This window comes from Opisthorchis viverrini (genome assembly GCF_000715545.1).
Source record: "Opisthorchis viverrini unplaced genomic scaffold opera_v5_31, whole genome shotgun sequence".
NCBI classification, from domain to species: Eukaryota; Metazoa; Platyhelminthes; class Trematoda; order Opisthorchiida; family Opisthorchiidae; genus Opisthorchis; species Opisthorchis viverrini.
The window spans coordinates 1,818,138-1,833,035 of record NW_008751688.1 but is presented as its reverse complement, the minus strand read 5'-3'; the positions used below and the strand labels follow the sequence as shown (position 1 = coordinate 1,833,035).

The 14,898-nt window shown below is 42.8% G+C and overlaps 3 protein-coding genes across 3 annotated transcripts in view; 1 reads left to right on the top strand and 2 right to left on the bottom strand.

Moving 5' to 3' along the window:
- The window catches only part of T265_02586 (hypothetical protein), a gene marked incomplete at both ends in the record, with an annotated part of 14,681 nt that extends 6,416 nt beyond the window's left edge, over positions 1–8,265 (bottom strand). The window contains one exon of the mRNA XM_009166865.1: positions 8,258–8,265. Coding sequence (XP_009165129.1) covers positions 8,258–8,265 — 8 coding nt within the window. The remainder of the gene's footprint in view (positions 1–8,257) is intronic.
- T265_02585 (hypothetical protein) overlaps positions 1–12,719 on the top strand; it is a gene marked incomplete at both ends in the record, with an annotated part of 36,038 nt that extends 23,319 nt beyond the window's left edge. Inside the window, 6 exons of the mRNA XM_009166864.1 lie at positions 2,486–2,570; positions 3,543–3,615; positions 7,327–7,473; positions 7,949–8,038; positions 8,938–9,360; positions 11,721–12,719. Coding sequence (XP_009165128.1) covers positions 2,486–2,570; positions 3,543–3,615; positions 7,327–7,473; positions 7,949–8,038; positions 8,938–9,360; positions 11,721–12,018 — 1,116 coding nt within the window. The remainder of the gene's footprint in view (positions 1–2,485; positions 2,571–3,542; positions 3,616–7,326; positions 7,474–7,948; positions 8,039–8,937; positions 9,361–11,720) is intronic.
- A 1,458-nt stretch (positions 12,720–14,177) lies between these two features.
- T265_02584 (hypothetical protein) overlaps positions 14,178–14,898 on the bottom strand; it is a gene marked incomplete at both ends in the record, with an annotated part of 40,888 nt that continues 40,167 nt past the window's right edge. Inside the window, one exon of the mRNA XM_009166863.1 lies at positions 14,178–14,277. Coding sequence (XP_009165127.1) covers positions 14,178–14,277 — 100 coding nt within the window. The remainder of the gene's footprint in view (positions 14,278–14,898) is intronic.

The window sequence follows — 14,898 nt, the reverse complement described above, 5'->3', positions numbered from 1 at the left end:
TATATATATATATATATATATATATATATATATATATATATAAACACGTTGATTTATCACACTTGCTGCAGTTATTAAGAAGCGGTAAGGCGACTTGGAGAAGACCATCTATTCACGAGGCAGTCTTTTTGACATGAGCAGTAAATTTAAATTGTGTTTGCCGCTTATCTTTGTAAGATTCGTGTGAAGTAGACTGCCTTTTTACCTATTAAATGAATGTCCATAGTCCGGGCGAAAACCTACAGTGTTCGCCAAAAAGTACTTATGGGCCACCATCATTAGTATTGTCCACAGTGAAGGTGATTTCAAACAATATCCGTCCATACTCCGCTTCAACTGTTTCGTGAGAAACTGCTGCATCCTTAGCAAGCCAAACAGCAGTCACGTTTAACTCACCGACCCACTGACACTCTTTCGCGTGCTTCAGTCGATCATACTAACCCAGGTTACCGGAGTCTATCTGATAGCACCGACCAAATGCACTTTTCAGCATCGCGCAGGTACAGTTGGCTGCGCAGTGCGATCAGGTGGTATGGTGCGAAATGGCAGACAAATATGGTGACGGAGCATTACACGCGGCCCTTAAGTTTGAGCCATTCATCTTGTGTGGCACAGCCAAAGTGCATACAACCTCAGAGGGCAGTTAAATCGAAATTGGGGATGTGGTTCACTCGGTCGATGTTCGGGTTTGTTGTTTCGGTCACCAGTATTTTGGGTACAGCACTAACATTTTCGTTTTTAACAAATAGCGTAATGGTTTAACAAAGTCAATGTGAGGTGCACAACGTATCCGCTTCGGTTTATCCTAAGGACTGTATGTCGTAAATACACGTTGATTCACATGGTTAGTGCGCAGCTTCCGTGAAGAAGTACGAACCGTAGGTTAGTTTAAGTCTAGTTCGGATGTGCATCCCACTTCATTTGCATATCAGTTACTGGGCGTCCTGTGTGAAATCTGTTTTCGGGTAGTCTAAGCCTAAGGTACACTCAACTGTGAGTTTAATTTGATGCTACTTGAATTCTACCTCGTTACTTCGGTTTAAACCTGTTTACATTGTCATGCAAAATTGCAACGGTTAATGCTCGGAAATTAGTTCTGCTAAACATATTTAATTTCTGTTAGTTAGTTTAGTAGTTTTGAGTTGGATGGGAATTTACTTCCATAGGTGGCGAAGTTTGAATGCCAATGGATAGGAACACACACACGATCAATCTTGATTGGATGGATATCTGGGCGAACGGAATATGTCCATTTTTCTTACACTGTCGGTTATGTTCCTCCACACAAAGTCGAACACTTCTGCGAAGCAATGAGCGTTTTCACAATATCACCCAGACCTGTCCGGCGAGCTTCGATTTTAACTTCGTCTGTCCTTATAAAGAGACGGGTTGTTTCAGTTGGGTTGTCTTGCTTCTGTTAACAATTCGGCCAACGCCAGCTGGTACTCGTATGTTTCCGTTGGGCGATCATTTAAACGGGTGAATTTTACGTATGACAGATAAGGTCCAGTTAGATGTTAGCCACTAATATGGTGGGAACATATTTTCGACAAAATTACACATTAGGAACTAGGATTTCTTGTTGCCCTCTGATAGCAAATATTTCCCTGAAGCTGTCAAATAACGAATAGGGTCCAATTTACATCGATTCTGTCTGTCGCATGATTTTCGGACACTCAAATGTTGAATCGATCGCCATTCCGCACGGTTAGTATCCGGTTCCGACCTATTTTGCGGAACTGGTATGTATGTCCCGACAATTTGGTTTATGACTCTACAAGACAGTTCACCTTGGTGGGACGACGGCCGAAGTCGTTTGTGAACTTTTGCGTGACGCCATAAAATGCCATTTACCCGACTTCCTTGTACCGGACACAGGAAGTTGAAAGCATTTGACAATTCTGATCCTGAATTTCTTGTTGTTCAAGAGAAAATGCAAGTTTTCTCTTGCCTATTCGGATTGAGTTTTAGTTGGCGTTGAACTATGCTCAGCACGCTCTAATCGGGTTTTAAAAAAATCCAAGTCGCATTATATTTCAGCTGCCGGAGTAAACTAATTCATCGACTGTTTCGTTTACGTACACTCCCTGTTATTGTCTTTGTTTTGTGTAACTCAAAGTTATTGATTGTACCATTCGCTTAGTTGTTTGTTCTTTAAACCAAGAATACTCGAATCGGTTGATAAATGCACATTATGGTTTAATAAGTCTCGTTTGGACTAGTTATTTGATTGTCGCCTTCTTTCATTTGGAATTCTAGTGACTGTGAGGTCGTACCGGTAATCTAACTGTTTTTTTTTGTTTTCTTTTTTGGTACGTAATATAGTTAACAACCTTTTTCAAGATGCTGGTCCTTTCGGCTAGCCTTATTAAAACCAGGTAGTGTGGGGTATCCCAGTACGCATTCAATGACAACAGTCTGTACCTTTTTATTACCAGAACGAACACGCTTCCCTAGTAACAGTCTATTCGTTTATCTATTCCAGAAATACCACCATGGTGAAACAATGTGCGTAAATGTTTTGGTAGACAATAACTCCAGTCGGACTGTCAAACGAATCAAAATTTCTGGTAATTTACCACGGTCGTTTTATGTTTTCATTTGAATTTTCTTGGATCTTGTTATTTACCAAGCGTCATACAAATTTATGTCCACATTAATACCAGCCCAACATGTGTTACATCCTACGGTACATCCTCGTGATAGTTTCATCTCGCCCGCTTTTGTCTCGTCTCTTGCGGCCATCAGAAAAGCAGAATGATTGTCACAACTAGTACCGGTGGGGGTGGAGTCGCCTGGTTCGTGCGAACACACGCTAGGATGTCATCAACCTATGTGTGGTCTAGTGGATTCAGCTTACGTGTGTGGATACGCTTTTTGGATTGCAGATAATGTTTCAATGGTGCTCCTGCTTGCATTAGCGAATATCCATGGTGTACCAACAGTTCCTCGTGTGCGTGTGCTTCTTTTTGTTAATCCCTGTTGAAAGTGAAAAACGAACGCGCAAACGTGAACGTTAATCATGCACAAGTGAATTCGTGGTGCACCGTGCAATAGTTCTTAACGATAGTTCAGGTATGCTTATTGACTGTTGATCAGATGGCTACTGATCTGTTCGCTGAGTTTGGCCATCGGTGTCTCTTCAGCGATCAAAAAGACATCAGGACGTGGTTGGGTTAATTGAATGGCTGACTTAATGGCCAAACATGTCCTGGTTGTTGTGTGATAGCACTTAACAAGGGACAAGGAGAAGTGAAGCTAGATTCACAACTGTTTGATTGCTCTTTTGTCTTGTTTGAGGAATATTCCAAACTCCACTTCAAAAAAAAAACTATTGCAACTGAGTGTCAGCCATGTAACTTGTCTATCACTTCCACTGCACAACTATGCTCACTGAATTTTTTGCACTTCTGGTCCAATCAAACTGTGGTACCCGGAGCTTTTGAACGAAATCATTATGATGCTAATGCTGTGAGTGTACACAAGCTTGTGTTCCACGTTCATGTTGTTATTAGGCCGTTTTTCTTACATTATCCTCACAGTACGTCAATATGCTCGAGTACTTTTGCACACCGCGGTTACCTATAAGAGTACAGTGGCCGAAATTCAATCCGAGTGAGTTGAACAAGTGATTTTATCTCTTCTGTATTATTCTACCTGCTCACCTGAACGTGCCATAGAATTCTCATCTACTGTCATTTCCACGGGGAATTCGCTCAGTGCGGGTTTGACGTGTTGATCAAACTTATTCGTACTTCGCTGTTCCGCTCACTCGCCCGGGTTTGAATTCACTGTCGTCCACCGAAACCCGCAGTTGTTTGTTCATCCACCTTGGCAAATAATTACCCCGGTTGTTTGATCTTTACTTTGTATGTTTATCAAGCTGCCTCGTTTCGCGCGTTTAGCGGCATTTCATTCTCCTCTATTCTCTCTATATGATACACGATAAAGCTGCACTTTTTCTATCAATCACAGTTTAACTTCCCTCAGTTTCACACATCAACTGTTATCCAGATTTACCCTGTACCTATGTTATGAGTAACAGCTGTATGGCAGTGTATATTTGTCTATGTGGGCTTTCGACTCAGGCCGTATTGAACAATCGCCATGTTTTGTTTCCTTTCTAATGTGCCGCGAATCTCCCCGTCCATCACATTGGACTGCGAATTTCCGACTGGTACTTCTGCCGACCAATGAATTAAGCAACGTGATTGGCATGTGAATTTATGTTGTTTACTCCAGGCGGAAGGGCTAAGTGAAGCTTGATCAAATGTGTGTGTGTGTGTGATGTCACACACTTTACACGAATGTTTTTTGAGAGCTTTTCCGGAACCATATATGACTTTCCAATAAAACCGAGGCCTATGATTTCCTATATATCATGTCTTCTACGAGGTTCGATGATTAACTAAGATAACTCCACTAGTGGCCAACTTATTTAACGTATTCATCAGGCTATCACAATTGAATGTGCCAATACTCAATGTTCTGTGTGAGAAGAATTCCTGCCACGCAACTTCCAGGAAATTCACCCTGAGGGAAGGATTCGTGTGAATCCATCTGAGTTCTCCTATAAAAGGAATAGTGTGCTATATCTCCGACAGGTCTCCGAACTGTTCACCACGAAAATTGGTCGTTTTCTATTTCTTCGGAGTCTCCATTTGACTTGGTCAGTGTTAACACCGCATGACATCATCTGCCCAGCAAGACTATTCTTCCGGATCTCCCGCACTATTGTACGTGAGCTCACCTAAGCACCAAAGAACATATGTGAATCTTTTTTGGACTTTGCAACCTTCAGATGAGTTGGGTGAAAATTTCTTTACTGCCGCCTCACGTGCAGCATCGAAGTTTGCTGTGTGTGTTCGGTCACATGTATCAAACGCAAGAATATTTTAATTCTCGTAAGACCTTAAAACCATTTCTCCATGCTAACGTATACTCATGCTGCTCATCCTTCGAAATACAAAGCTATTGTCATACTGTCTAGGGCTAAGTGTACTTTTGATAATCTCGTCATTTACAGACGAACAGCTGTTTTCTTGGTGGATATTGCGGGGCGGAATACATGAGTGCTTTTGGTTAATTTCAGCCCACTTCATAAATTGTCATCTGTTCACCAGTCCTTGAGCTACTTTGAAGGGTGCAAAGCTAATACCCTCAACGCACTCCTCGTTTTGCTTTACACCGTCTGTGTTACCTTACAACTAGGACAGCTGCGTAATAGTTTCGTCATCGCCTGGCAATGGAGTAAATCCACGCTGGGAAGCCGAGAGTCATTATAGCTCTTTCGTCAAGTAGTGCACATCTAACAAAACTTCAGGGGGATTCGAACCCGCGACTTACTGGCTAGTAGTTGAAAGCTGAGTTGTTAGTTTGAGTAGTCAGAACTGACCACGTCTGTCTCTCGCATGCGAAAACAGTTGCACAACTGTTGACACATAACCAGATTCCTGCCTAGTTTTACGACCCTACTTGGTTAACTAACCCAACTCATGTTACAACATGTTTTGTTTACTTACTGGTAACAATCAGAAGCTTGCAAGTTGGGCGCATTTCTCCCGAACACTTACCAGATCCGGATCACTTTAGACTAATTTCGTTTGACTGAGTTAAATCATGCAAGCGCTTCTTGACTATTCTTGAGAGGGCGATAGTTTTTCGCTGTTAAGCGAAACCCCCTTTACGTGTTAAGTGTTTTCCATCCACCTGTTCCTGATAGAAAAATACCCGTCAGATGGCACCGTAGTGTACTCGGTTCTTGATTCGTAGACCTGACTGACATCATAGCGACGGCTTTTCGGTTGACGAAAAATTTTTGGCCGCTTTACTTCATCGACATCGTGGAAAACTTGTTTCCCTGAAAGCTCATCGGAGCCAATGTATTTGAGAACGTCATTTTTTAGTCACTTTCGCTGAAAGTTGTCGACTACGTGTTAGTTTGCGGTGTGGTCCGCCTCACTGCAATGGCAAATTTATCCTTCGGTTTCTACCGACTGGTGACGGAGTCGAAGTGGCATCAGCTGATCTGTTACCGACGGAATTATCAAAGCAGTGTATTTCGCCCTGTTTTCTTATTGGGAGTCTAGTATCTACGAGCATGTGCAACTAGCTATTGTTAACCCGAGATATTTCCAGTAGTTTACTAAGTGAGCAGCCCACCTAAACCTGTTATCTATACAGTCCTAGCCAGACAGGGTAATAACTACAAATTGTTCGAAATCTGATTAACTGGGTAAGAGAGGAACCTTCGACTCAAAACGGTTCAACCATTGTTCCGTTCCTGGTTAGACGTTAGTGTCAGTCGTCTCCTCAAATCACTCACCATATGGTGCCCTCGTGATTTATGAATTCACTGGGCTAATGAACACCCTAAAACCGCAGCCTGGTGTTCAAATGGGACATAAGGTTGGTGAGACCATGCCTAACTGACGAGCTGTAGGAGGGACGGAACCTGTAATGGGTTGTCGAGGAGTTTTTGGAGGTCTCATAAATTTCATGTTATATCAAGGAGCTAGAGCTCAGTTGCATTCGTTGGCTGGCGAAGTTTGTTCGGTCTGCCGTGGATTAAAGATGACTTGTTTGCTTCACAAAATCCGATAAAGGAAGTGCGGTTTACCGATACTAGAAGCTAATTCCTTCGTCCGTTATCACGGCGAGATTTCATCCAATAATCAATCTCCATTGTAGGTGGTGACTACTGAAAGTTCCGACTAGGCGCTCTAGACAACACACAGATAGAAAAATTAAACCGTAAACGATGGCAGAACCACTGTTATTCCGTAACAAACTCCTGAAGTGTTGTATTGTCCAGTAGCTCAACCTTCTAATGAAACTTAGAGAAAATTAGTACGACTCGCATTTCCATACTAACAGACCAAAAATATGGAGATTGGTGAATATCTTACCACCATCCTCTCCATGTTCATAATTTCTGTCTTCCGGTTCCCCTGTCCGTTTGCGTATTCCATTGTTTATTCGGGGATAATGCACTTGATTGAATGTGCTTTCATATACCAGTTCGGTTTACTGATTTCTTAATCATTACCCGTTGCCCTTGGTGACCTGTCGCTTGGAGACTGTTCTTAGTAAACTTCCCTGCATAACTCGTTCACTTCCTGGCCTAATGGTTTACGCATCATCATGCAAGTCAGTGTGAGAATTTTTTGCCGAGTTCATGCAATCCATTTTGTCCATTTATCACAGATTTGTGATTCATGATGATTATCCACGTTTTTAGGAATCACCTCGTTTCAGAACGTTTTCATGTAATGAATGTCCATACCGTTCTTAAAGATGCTATCTCACCATTCTCCTTTTCTTTAGGGAGGGCTTTCCCATCACACCGAGTCAAACTGGTTGGTGCAAAGTGTATCGTGTATGTCCACTGCTTGTTGCCAATCGAGACAAGACTGGCCTGGCAATGGATGGGGATTTGAAGCACGAAGATACTAATCTGGCATCTTCAACCATGTAATCCAGTCTTCCAGTAGTTATTTTCTTTTGTCGTCCTGCTTGCTCCCTCTGCGAGGCTTTTCTGATTGCTCACAGCACAAGCATTGTGGCTTCGTAAATTATGTTGCACGCGATTCAACTCACACTTTCTACCATCAGTGTCAGTTTTTTGGAATCCGTGAGTGGTTTAAGATCCAAACGCTTCATGTTCTGAGAGGTTTGTTTTCCTAGTATGAAAGAGGCCTTCTGAAATTCAGTGGCCTCACCGAGACAAATGTTTGTCGGGGATAAGCAATAATTATCAGATGACAATACATAGATGCAATAATGATAGGAAACTATCTTGTTTCAATAAACTTGAGTGGATTATTCTCTTAGACTTTATGCCAAAGTCTTCTTTACTAATTACCCTTCCCAAACAAGTGTTTTTTGCTGGATTCTCTGGTTGTGTCAACCGGTTACTTACCTCCCCGTCTATTTATCATTGCTTTAGTGAGCCACCTGGTCGTTTATCGAATGAACAAATCGGTATCAGTGTCCAGTACAAGGTAAAAGTACGCCTTACCCTGGGATTCGGTGTCAGGTACGTGTAGGTTGTTCATTTTTCCGCATATATCCAAAAACTTCCACCATTGTGGATCTGGTGTGAGCTAAGCCTACTATAGGAGAACGTAGGCGGACGTTTTTATAGTTATCTTGACTTGCTTGTATGATAGGTGCCCATCTTGGCAATGCCCTAGTGCAAGCATGCAATGAACTGTATAGGGATAGTTGTTAAATCTACCGCTGAGTCACCACTTACCTATACATGGTGTGCAAGTTCTGAGGCAGCCAGTTTACCGAAACTTGGTGACCGGTACAATATATGCTCGTTGTTGCCATGGTATATCAACCGTCGCCTGATCATTACAGGCAGGCAGAAGTCACCTAATATACCTTTACTGGTTGCCGATCTGTTGTAAAGCGTCGTTCATTGGGTTGCGGCATGCTGGTATTTGACCGTTTTTGCCATAAAAGGTTGCCAAGGTAAGTGTAACAACTACCATTCTATACTCGTTGTTATCAAACAAAGACGCGGATATGTTCGAGGGTGCACTGTGACTGATCGACGCGTACACTTAACCGGTTTGTGGAATGAACTTCATTCGGAAGCAACCAAGCCTGTGAAATTGGCTCATAAGAAATTTTTGCCGCTCGCCATTTGATCTGTAGACGAAAGGAAATAGTTCGTGGCCCCATAATTTTGGGTGCATTGGAATATGCTGCTGCTAATTACCGAGTCTGAAAAATAGTATTTCTCAACAAGGATACTTGATTGAAAAATTATATGAGGAACCCTAGACTTTATTAGATTTCCTTTATTCAAGAAACCAATACTTTCTTTGGAGGAATATTTTTTCAGCTTAAATACCCGATTTCCAAGTGGACTTATGTGGCGTTGTCACTGAACATTACGCAAATTTATACTGTCCTCTCTTTCAGCGACGTCTGTTTACAATTACCATTTATACTTACTCATCCGAATCCGAACGAGGACAACGCAGATAAGACAGCCGAGTTTGAAGATGTTCTCTCATCTGCCCTTCTCCCTAACCCCATGCCAACTAATATACAAACCCATTCCAACGAACAAGGATCACCAAAACCCCAACTGCCGTCAGACAACTGTGTGCAGCAGCTGGCAAAGCAACCTAACGGTGGAAGTGTCCATATGAATGGTGTCCCAACTGCAACGTCTCCTGGAGCACTATGCATCTCATCCTCAGCTGTGCTCTCCACTATTTCATCGAAGTCTCCCTGGGCATCGCCGCAACAACACACACTGACGAGTCACGCGAACGGAAAACATACCAAGAACGCTGTGCAATCTACTTTATTGACATCGATCAACTCTGCTCCATTGATGTAAGTTTTTCTATCAATACTTAACGTCGTATCGATGTGTGGTCCAATCAAGTCACACTACCAGGAATGCGCATTGTGTTAGGATACCGTTCCGTCGCACACGTGGTCAACTCAGGCGTGCGTTGTTTTGTTTCGGGTGATTTGCAAATCACATGTTAGCCGAGACACTGTTTCTTCTACCCGCATACAATAGTTTGATCAACCAATCTGAGTGGATGATTCTTCCTGTGTTCGCTGTTTAGTCAAACCTGTTAGCAAGACTAATTCAGCCCATTCGGCATCTGCTAAGTAAGCGCTCCAAACTATTTCAAACGGACATAGTACGGTTAAGTGTTCTGCTGCTGGCTAGGAGGTCGCAGGTTCAAAACTCTCCGCATGAGACGACTACCCAGTGCCTTGGCTTTTCTGCGTTGATTCGTTTCACTCACGGGACGAAATCTCCAATAAAAATCCCCAAATCCCCGGACTACCAACGGGTGTCGTACAACTCGTCTGTTTTTCCGTTGCATATTGTTGCGGTCCGTATTCCCTCTTTTCCTGCTCCTAACGAAGTTAGTAACTTTCGTACAAAGTCGAATAACCAGCAGCGAACCTGTTTGAATAGTATCGAGAAAGTTTCTTCATCCTGAATTCCTATAATTTTAACTCTCAAGATATGGCCGATAGTTGATGTCAGCGGCGTTCTTGTCAGTTTCTATCCAGGTTTCCCACCAGTTTCCAGGTATAGACATCTCGAAATGATTGTAGAGGCCTAACATTGAGTTCCTTTCCCATCCAGTTATATTTGCTTCTTCACAATAGATCGGTTATGTACGGTATCGATTTTTTATTGGACACCCGATACTTTGAAGAAATTGCTGAGCTTCAATCTTCATTCATTCTTACTAAAGATAAAAAGGAGCTACAACAATTGGATTCATTTTTTAGTGCTGCGTCATCAGTTTTGCATCGAATTATTTCAAATAATTCTTCCAGGTTTCTGACATCCTTGCGTTCCCCGCTTCACGTCCACTTGCACTAATCGTCCCAACGGAACTCGTGTTACCTAACATTGAGTTCCTTCCCCATCCAGTTATATTTGCTTCTTCACAATAGATCGGTTATGTACGGTATCGATTTTTTATTGGACACCCGATACTTTGAAGAAATTGCTGAGCTTCAATCTTCATTCATTCTTACTAAAGATAAAAAGGAGCTACAACAATTGGATTCATTTTTTAGTGCTGCGTCATCAGTTTTGCATCGAATTATTTCAAATAATTCTTCCAGGTTTCTGACATCCTTGCGTTCCCCGCTTCACGTCCACTTGCACTAATCGTCCCAACGGAACTCGTGTTACGTTTACGCCTTTTTGAGTATTTTCAGGCTTGAAACATCATATCCCACAAGTTGCCTTTACGTACAAAAAAGCTCACTAGAATAATGTGCTTTATCGCGCGGAGGGAGTAGTGTCGGTAGCTACCAAAATGTCTACTTGGTGGTCAGTTTACTCCTGTGAGGTGCGACTGATGTGGTCCACCTCCGGTACCTCTGTTACTTAGTCAACGGAAATGCGTTTTCATGCAGTTTTCTTACCGTTTTTCCAGAGATACGCCCGAACGCCCCACTTTCGCTTGACGATATCTGAGTATCTTCAGCTTCAATGTTCTCATTTTATCTGCACGACCGACCTGTGAAATAAATGTCGCATGCTTTTTCATCGGTCACGAAGAGCGAACTGCTTTGGGGGCTACTTGGCGAGTCGCAAATAAGAACCCGATAAAGATGATTTTGTGTAGCAGTATGGTCAGTATGGTCAGTTCAGTGCCGTCATAAGAAGTGTTGCACAGGTTTCGAGGTCACTGCCGTAACCCCAGGGTTGAGGGTAGGATAAATGCTCAAGCTTACCTACATCGTCTTTGTCCTTTTCCATAGAATTCGTGTCGCGATTTATAGTAAACTATTGCTTTTTTACTGCCTATGAGTTTGCATTACTTAGGCGCTCTGCCCTGGAAGAAAATACATTTTACATAATAATAATAAGAGTGTACATATGGTTTTGTCCCAGTTATGGATACGTGTTATGCGCCGGTTTTTACAGATTACTTGCAAGAATCAGAAATATGTTCTTCCCCGATACTACACGGTCTACTATGATTCACACGACTCCGCATTCGTGTTGCATTTCGTACGGCTACTCACTCATTTTCTGAACTCCTTTTATCTGGTTGATGGTTCCTAACAAAGGGTGGTGGGAATTCCAATAGTCCCGGCTGTTACTAGCTCGTTTTTTTTATACCAAATTTCTCTTTGTACTAATGACTGGTATTTTTTTATAACGGATGATCCCTTCTTGTGAACATCCACCTTTTCGTTGACAGGAACGAGCAATCCCTCCCGGCACCCAGAACTATGGGAACGTTACTCGTCCCTCCTCAGTACACACCACATTCTTCACAAACTTCTCCTGTCCATCAGCTGGATGCAAACACAACAGCCTTGTTACCTCTGCCGATCGATTCGCTGTTTGGCAGCTTCAATTCCGACCATCATTGCTCCGGCACAGGAACCCAGTCCACTGTGAGCGAGGATGATCTAATGTTTGAAGACTTTGCTCGCTTCCGACTGCAGACCACAGCGCTTCAGCACAGCATTATCAATGAACCGAAGGTTTCCTAATTTTTGATGGTCGTATTCAGGAATATCGCACACTACTTCGATCTTAACCGTCAACGCGTCACCTCTTTCAATCTACCGGCTAGTCTTTCATCCCCGGGTTGCATATCAGTTAGCCCAATCCACAAGTTTTTTCTACATGAAACCCCCCTGCTCGCCGTATCTTTGTTTTCATTTTCACTCTGTGTATATTTAAGGTCTAGCCCACGTTAGATGTCTTCAGCATTCGTTTATAATTGTACAATCCATGTCTTCTCCTAAAACTGTCACACAGTTTTAAAGTTATCTACCTTTTAAACCTTTTTCAGAATCCTGCCCGCGTATTTTTAGTTCATCATTTATTGAACACCGATTTGAGCTGCCTTGTACACATGACTTGTTATCACACTGTACCTCAATGTTACCTTTCCCTGTGTTTTTACGGAAGGCGGTTGCATGTAGTTACGTGCTTTTGAAGATGGACCCAACTGGATATTCTCTAGTTTTTTCTCCGTAGTAGCCGCGTTGTCTACCTCTGTCGCGTTTGCGACACGCAAGCTACCGCTGTTCGCTTCATTCTAGTGTTTCATGTTTGATCGTTTTGTCACTAAGACAAGTGCCGCCGTCCTCTAATTTGCTTTTTACAACTAGCTAATGAATGCTATGTAACTATTCACTTTCCGTACTGTTGAATAATCCAGACGCTTCTATCGATCGAACCCGAGGTCGTTTCAATGTTCTTGTTCTGCCGCTTCTTGCGAGACGTTTCACTGGGTGTTAGTGCACAGATGGTCAAACGAGCATGCTTGTGTGGGTATGTGTACGTCTACAGGTGCACAGCAGTGGGCTATTGGACCTATCCGTTCCCAACTAACTGTACCATCCAAAATTACGCGTGATTAACATCTTATTGCGTTTGCGGTAGTTAATTTTGCACAAGAATGTTGCACACGATTAGTTTGGTTGACCAACCGTTGGGACCAGGTGCCTCTGGACTATGGTCACAGAGCTCAGTTACTCGCTAACTAAGAAGTCTTTTCCCTAATTTATCCACAGGCATTCGCTCTTTGCCTTCTGCTTCGACTGTTTTCGATGTTCCATTGGCACTGCATATAACTACCTTCCATAGTTTGGTTCATAGTCGTGTCCCGTGGCTTACATAAGATTAATTATCGGCATATTATCAACGATCTAGTATTCTGTTAGCCGGATCGGGTTGTGGTTCTCATCAATATACCTATGTGACTATGATTGTTCTCCATCCCAGTAAACCAACAAAGGTGGTACATATCTCCCCCAGAATGGGACTGACTTCCACTAACGGTACGACGTGTTTTTCGACTGTGTACTATGCATACTCAGCGCGTGTGGGATGAATTGAATGTCCAAACCATGCATCCACCTAGTTGGGCAATACCAAGCCGTCTCATCAGCTTCAAGTATTTATTTTCGACAAGCAAAGGTCATGTGAAAGACTGTTGTGCACACTCGGTATTCACTCTCCGGCGAAAAATCGCCTTGTATTCAAGGTGACTGGCGTCCCATGGTGCCCATTACTTTAAATCCCTCAAGAAAATAGTTGCATCCCTTGAGTCAAGTTCACCATCTGACAAAGAATGGTTTGTTTCTCATACAATAGTGGGGAGCATGTGTTCAAGTATGGTCGCTGTTTCAGCGTCCACTGCCCTGTTGCGAAAACACGATGATGGTGTGGCCTTGGTTTTTCGGATCGGCGCAGTCTAACTGATCAGAACACGAGTTTGTTTTTGGATGCATGCGTGCGTGCACGCATAGTTCCATGGAGACTTTGTCGGACGCATTTGCTTGCTGAAATATAGGTTAAACTTCACCGAGTGCTAGCATGGAATTCACTTTGAGAAGAATCCCCATCTCAATTGCCTGTTTTTTATCAAGATTTTAAAGACTTCCTAGGCACTGAAATCTGCGAAGAACAATAGGAGTTTAACGAAGTCCATGGGATAGACGGGATGATACTCACCTAATGCTCAATAAAGTGGCCTCGAAATTTAGAAAAGATAGGGTAGTTCGCAATCTCAACCTTGGAAACCAAAATAAACTCCAGGTCTTCGGGGGCTGCACAGGAAAATAAGGACAAACCAGTAACCACTCTTGTTTGTCTTTTGTCGCATATTCCGAATAGGGTAGTTTCCAACATGAGTAGGCTATGGACTGGCCCTGATCATCTGTATACATGCTCTGCGTTCTCCGCCAAGTTTCTTCAAGTGAAGGAGCCGAGCTGGACCAAACCGTACAGTGATGTGCCTTCAGAGGAAACAGGGCCAACGGAAACAGAGTAAACCGATTGACCGCACAAGTTTAGTCTAGTACAATTATCCGACATCGATTTTTACAGTGGCTCGCTTGATAGGCTGTTTAAGAATTAAGAAAGATTTTAGAATAATTTATTGGAATAACACTTAATGGTAAAATTACGTGAAACGAAGGTGATGCCACTTCAATGCATTTTGTGGTCCGAAATGCCTCACCTCGTCCACTTATCTTTTCGAACATTGTTGTACGATTAACAAGAAGCTTGAAAAGACGGCTTTTTATTCTCTTTGGTGAGGGTTCTTCGCGTTACGTCCACTGACATCTCTAAACACGATTTGTTATTGTTCCGCGAAAGTTCTCCGCTCTAAGCGAAACCTAATATGAACACCTGGTATTTCGGTACCAATGCCGTGTTTACACAACCGGATTCATCGTGTACGGTGGAACTAGTTGGGTGTGCTTTTCTGCCTCTAGTCCAAAGCTGTTTTATGGTGACTGCTTGGGCGGTATTTTTGCGGCGCCCTAATTTTTAACCATTCAATCCATGTGAATGACTCAAGGGGTTGAAACATTTGGAGCACCCCAGCCGTTTTAGAGAAAGTCGTTTCCTTT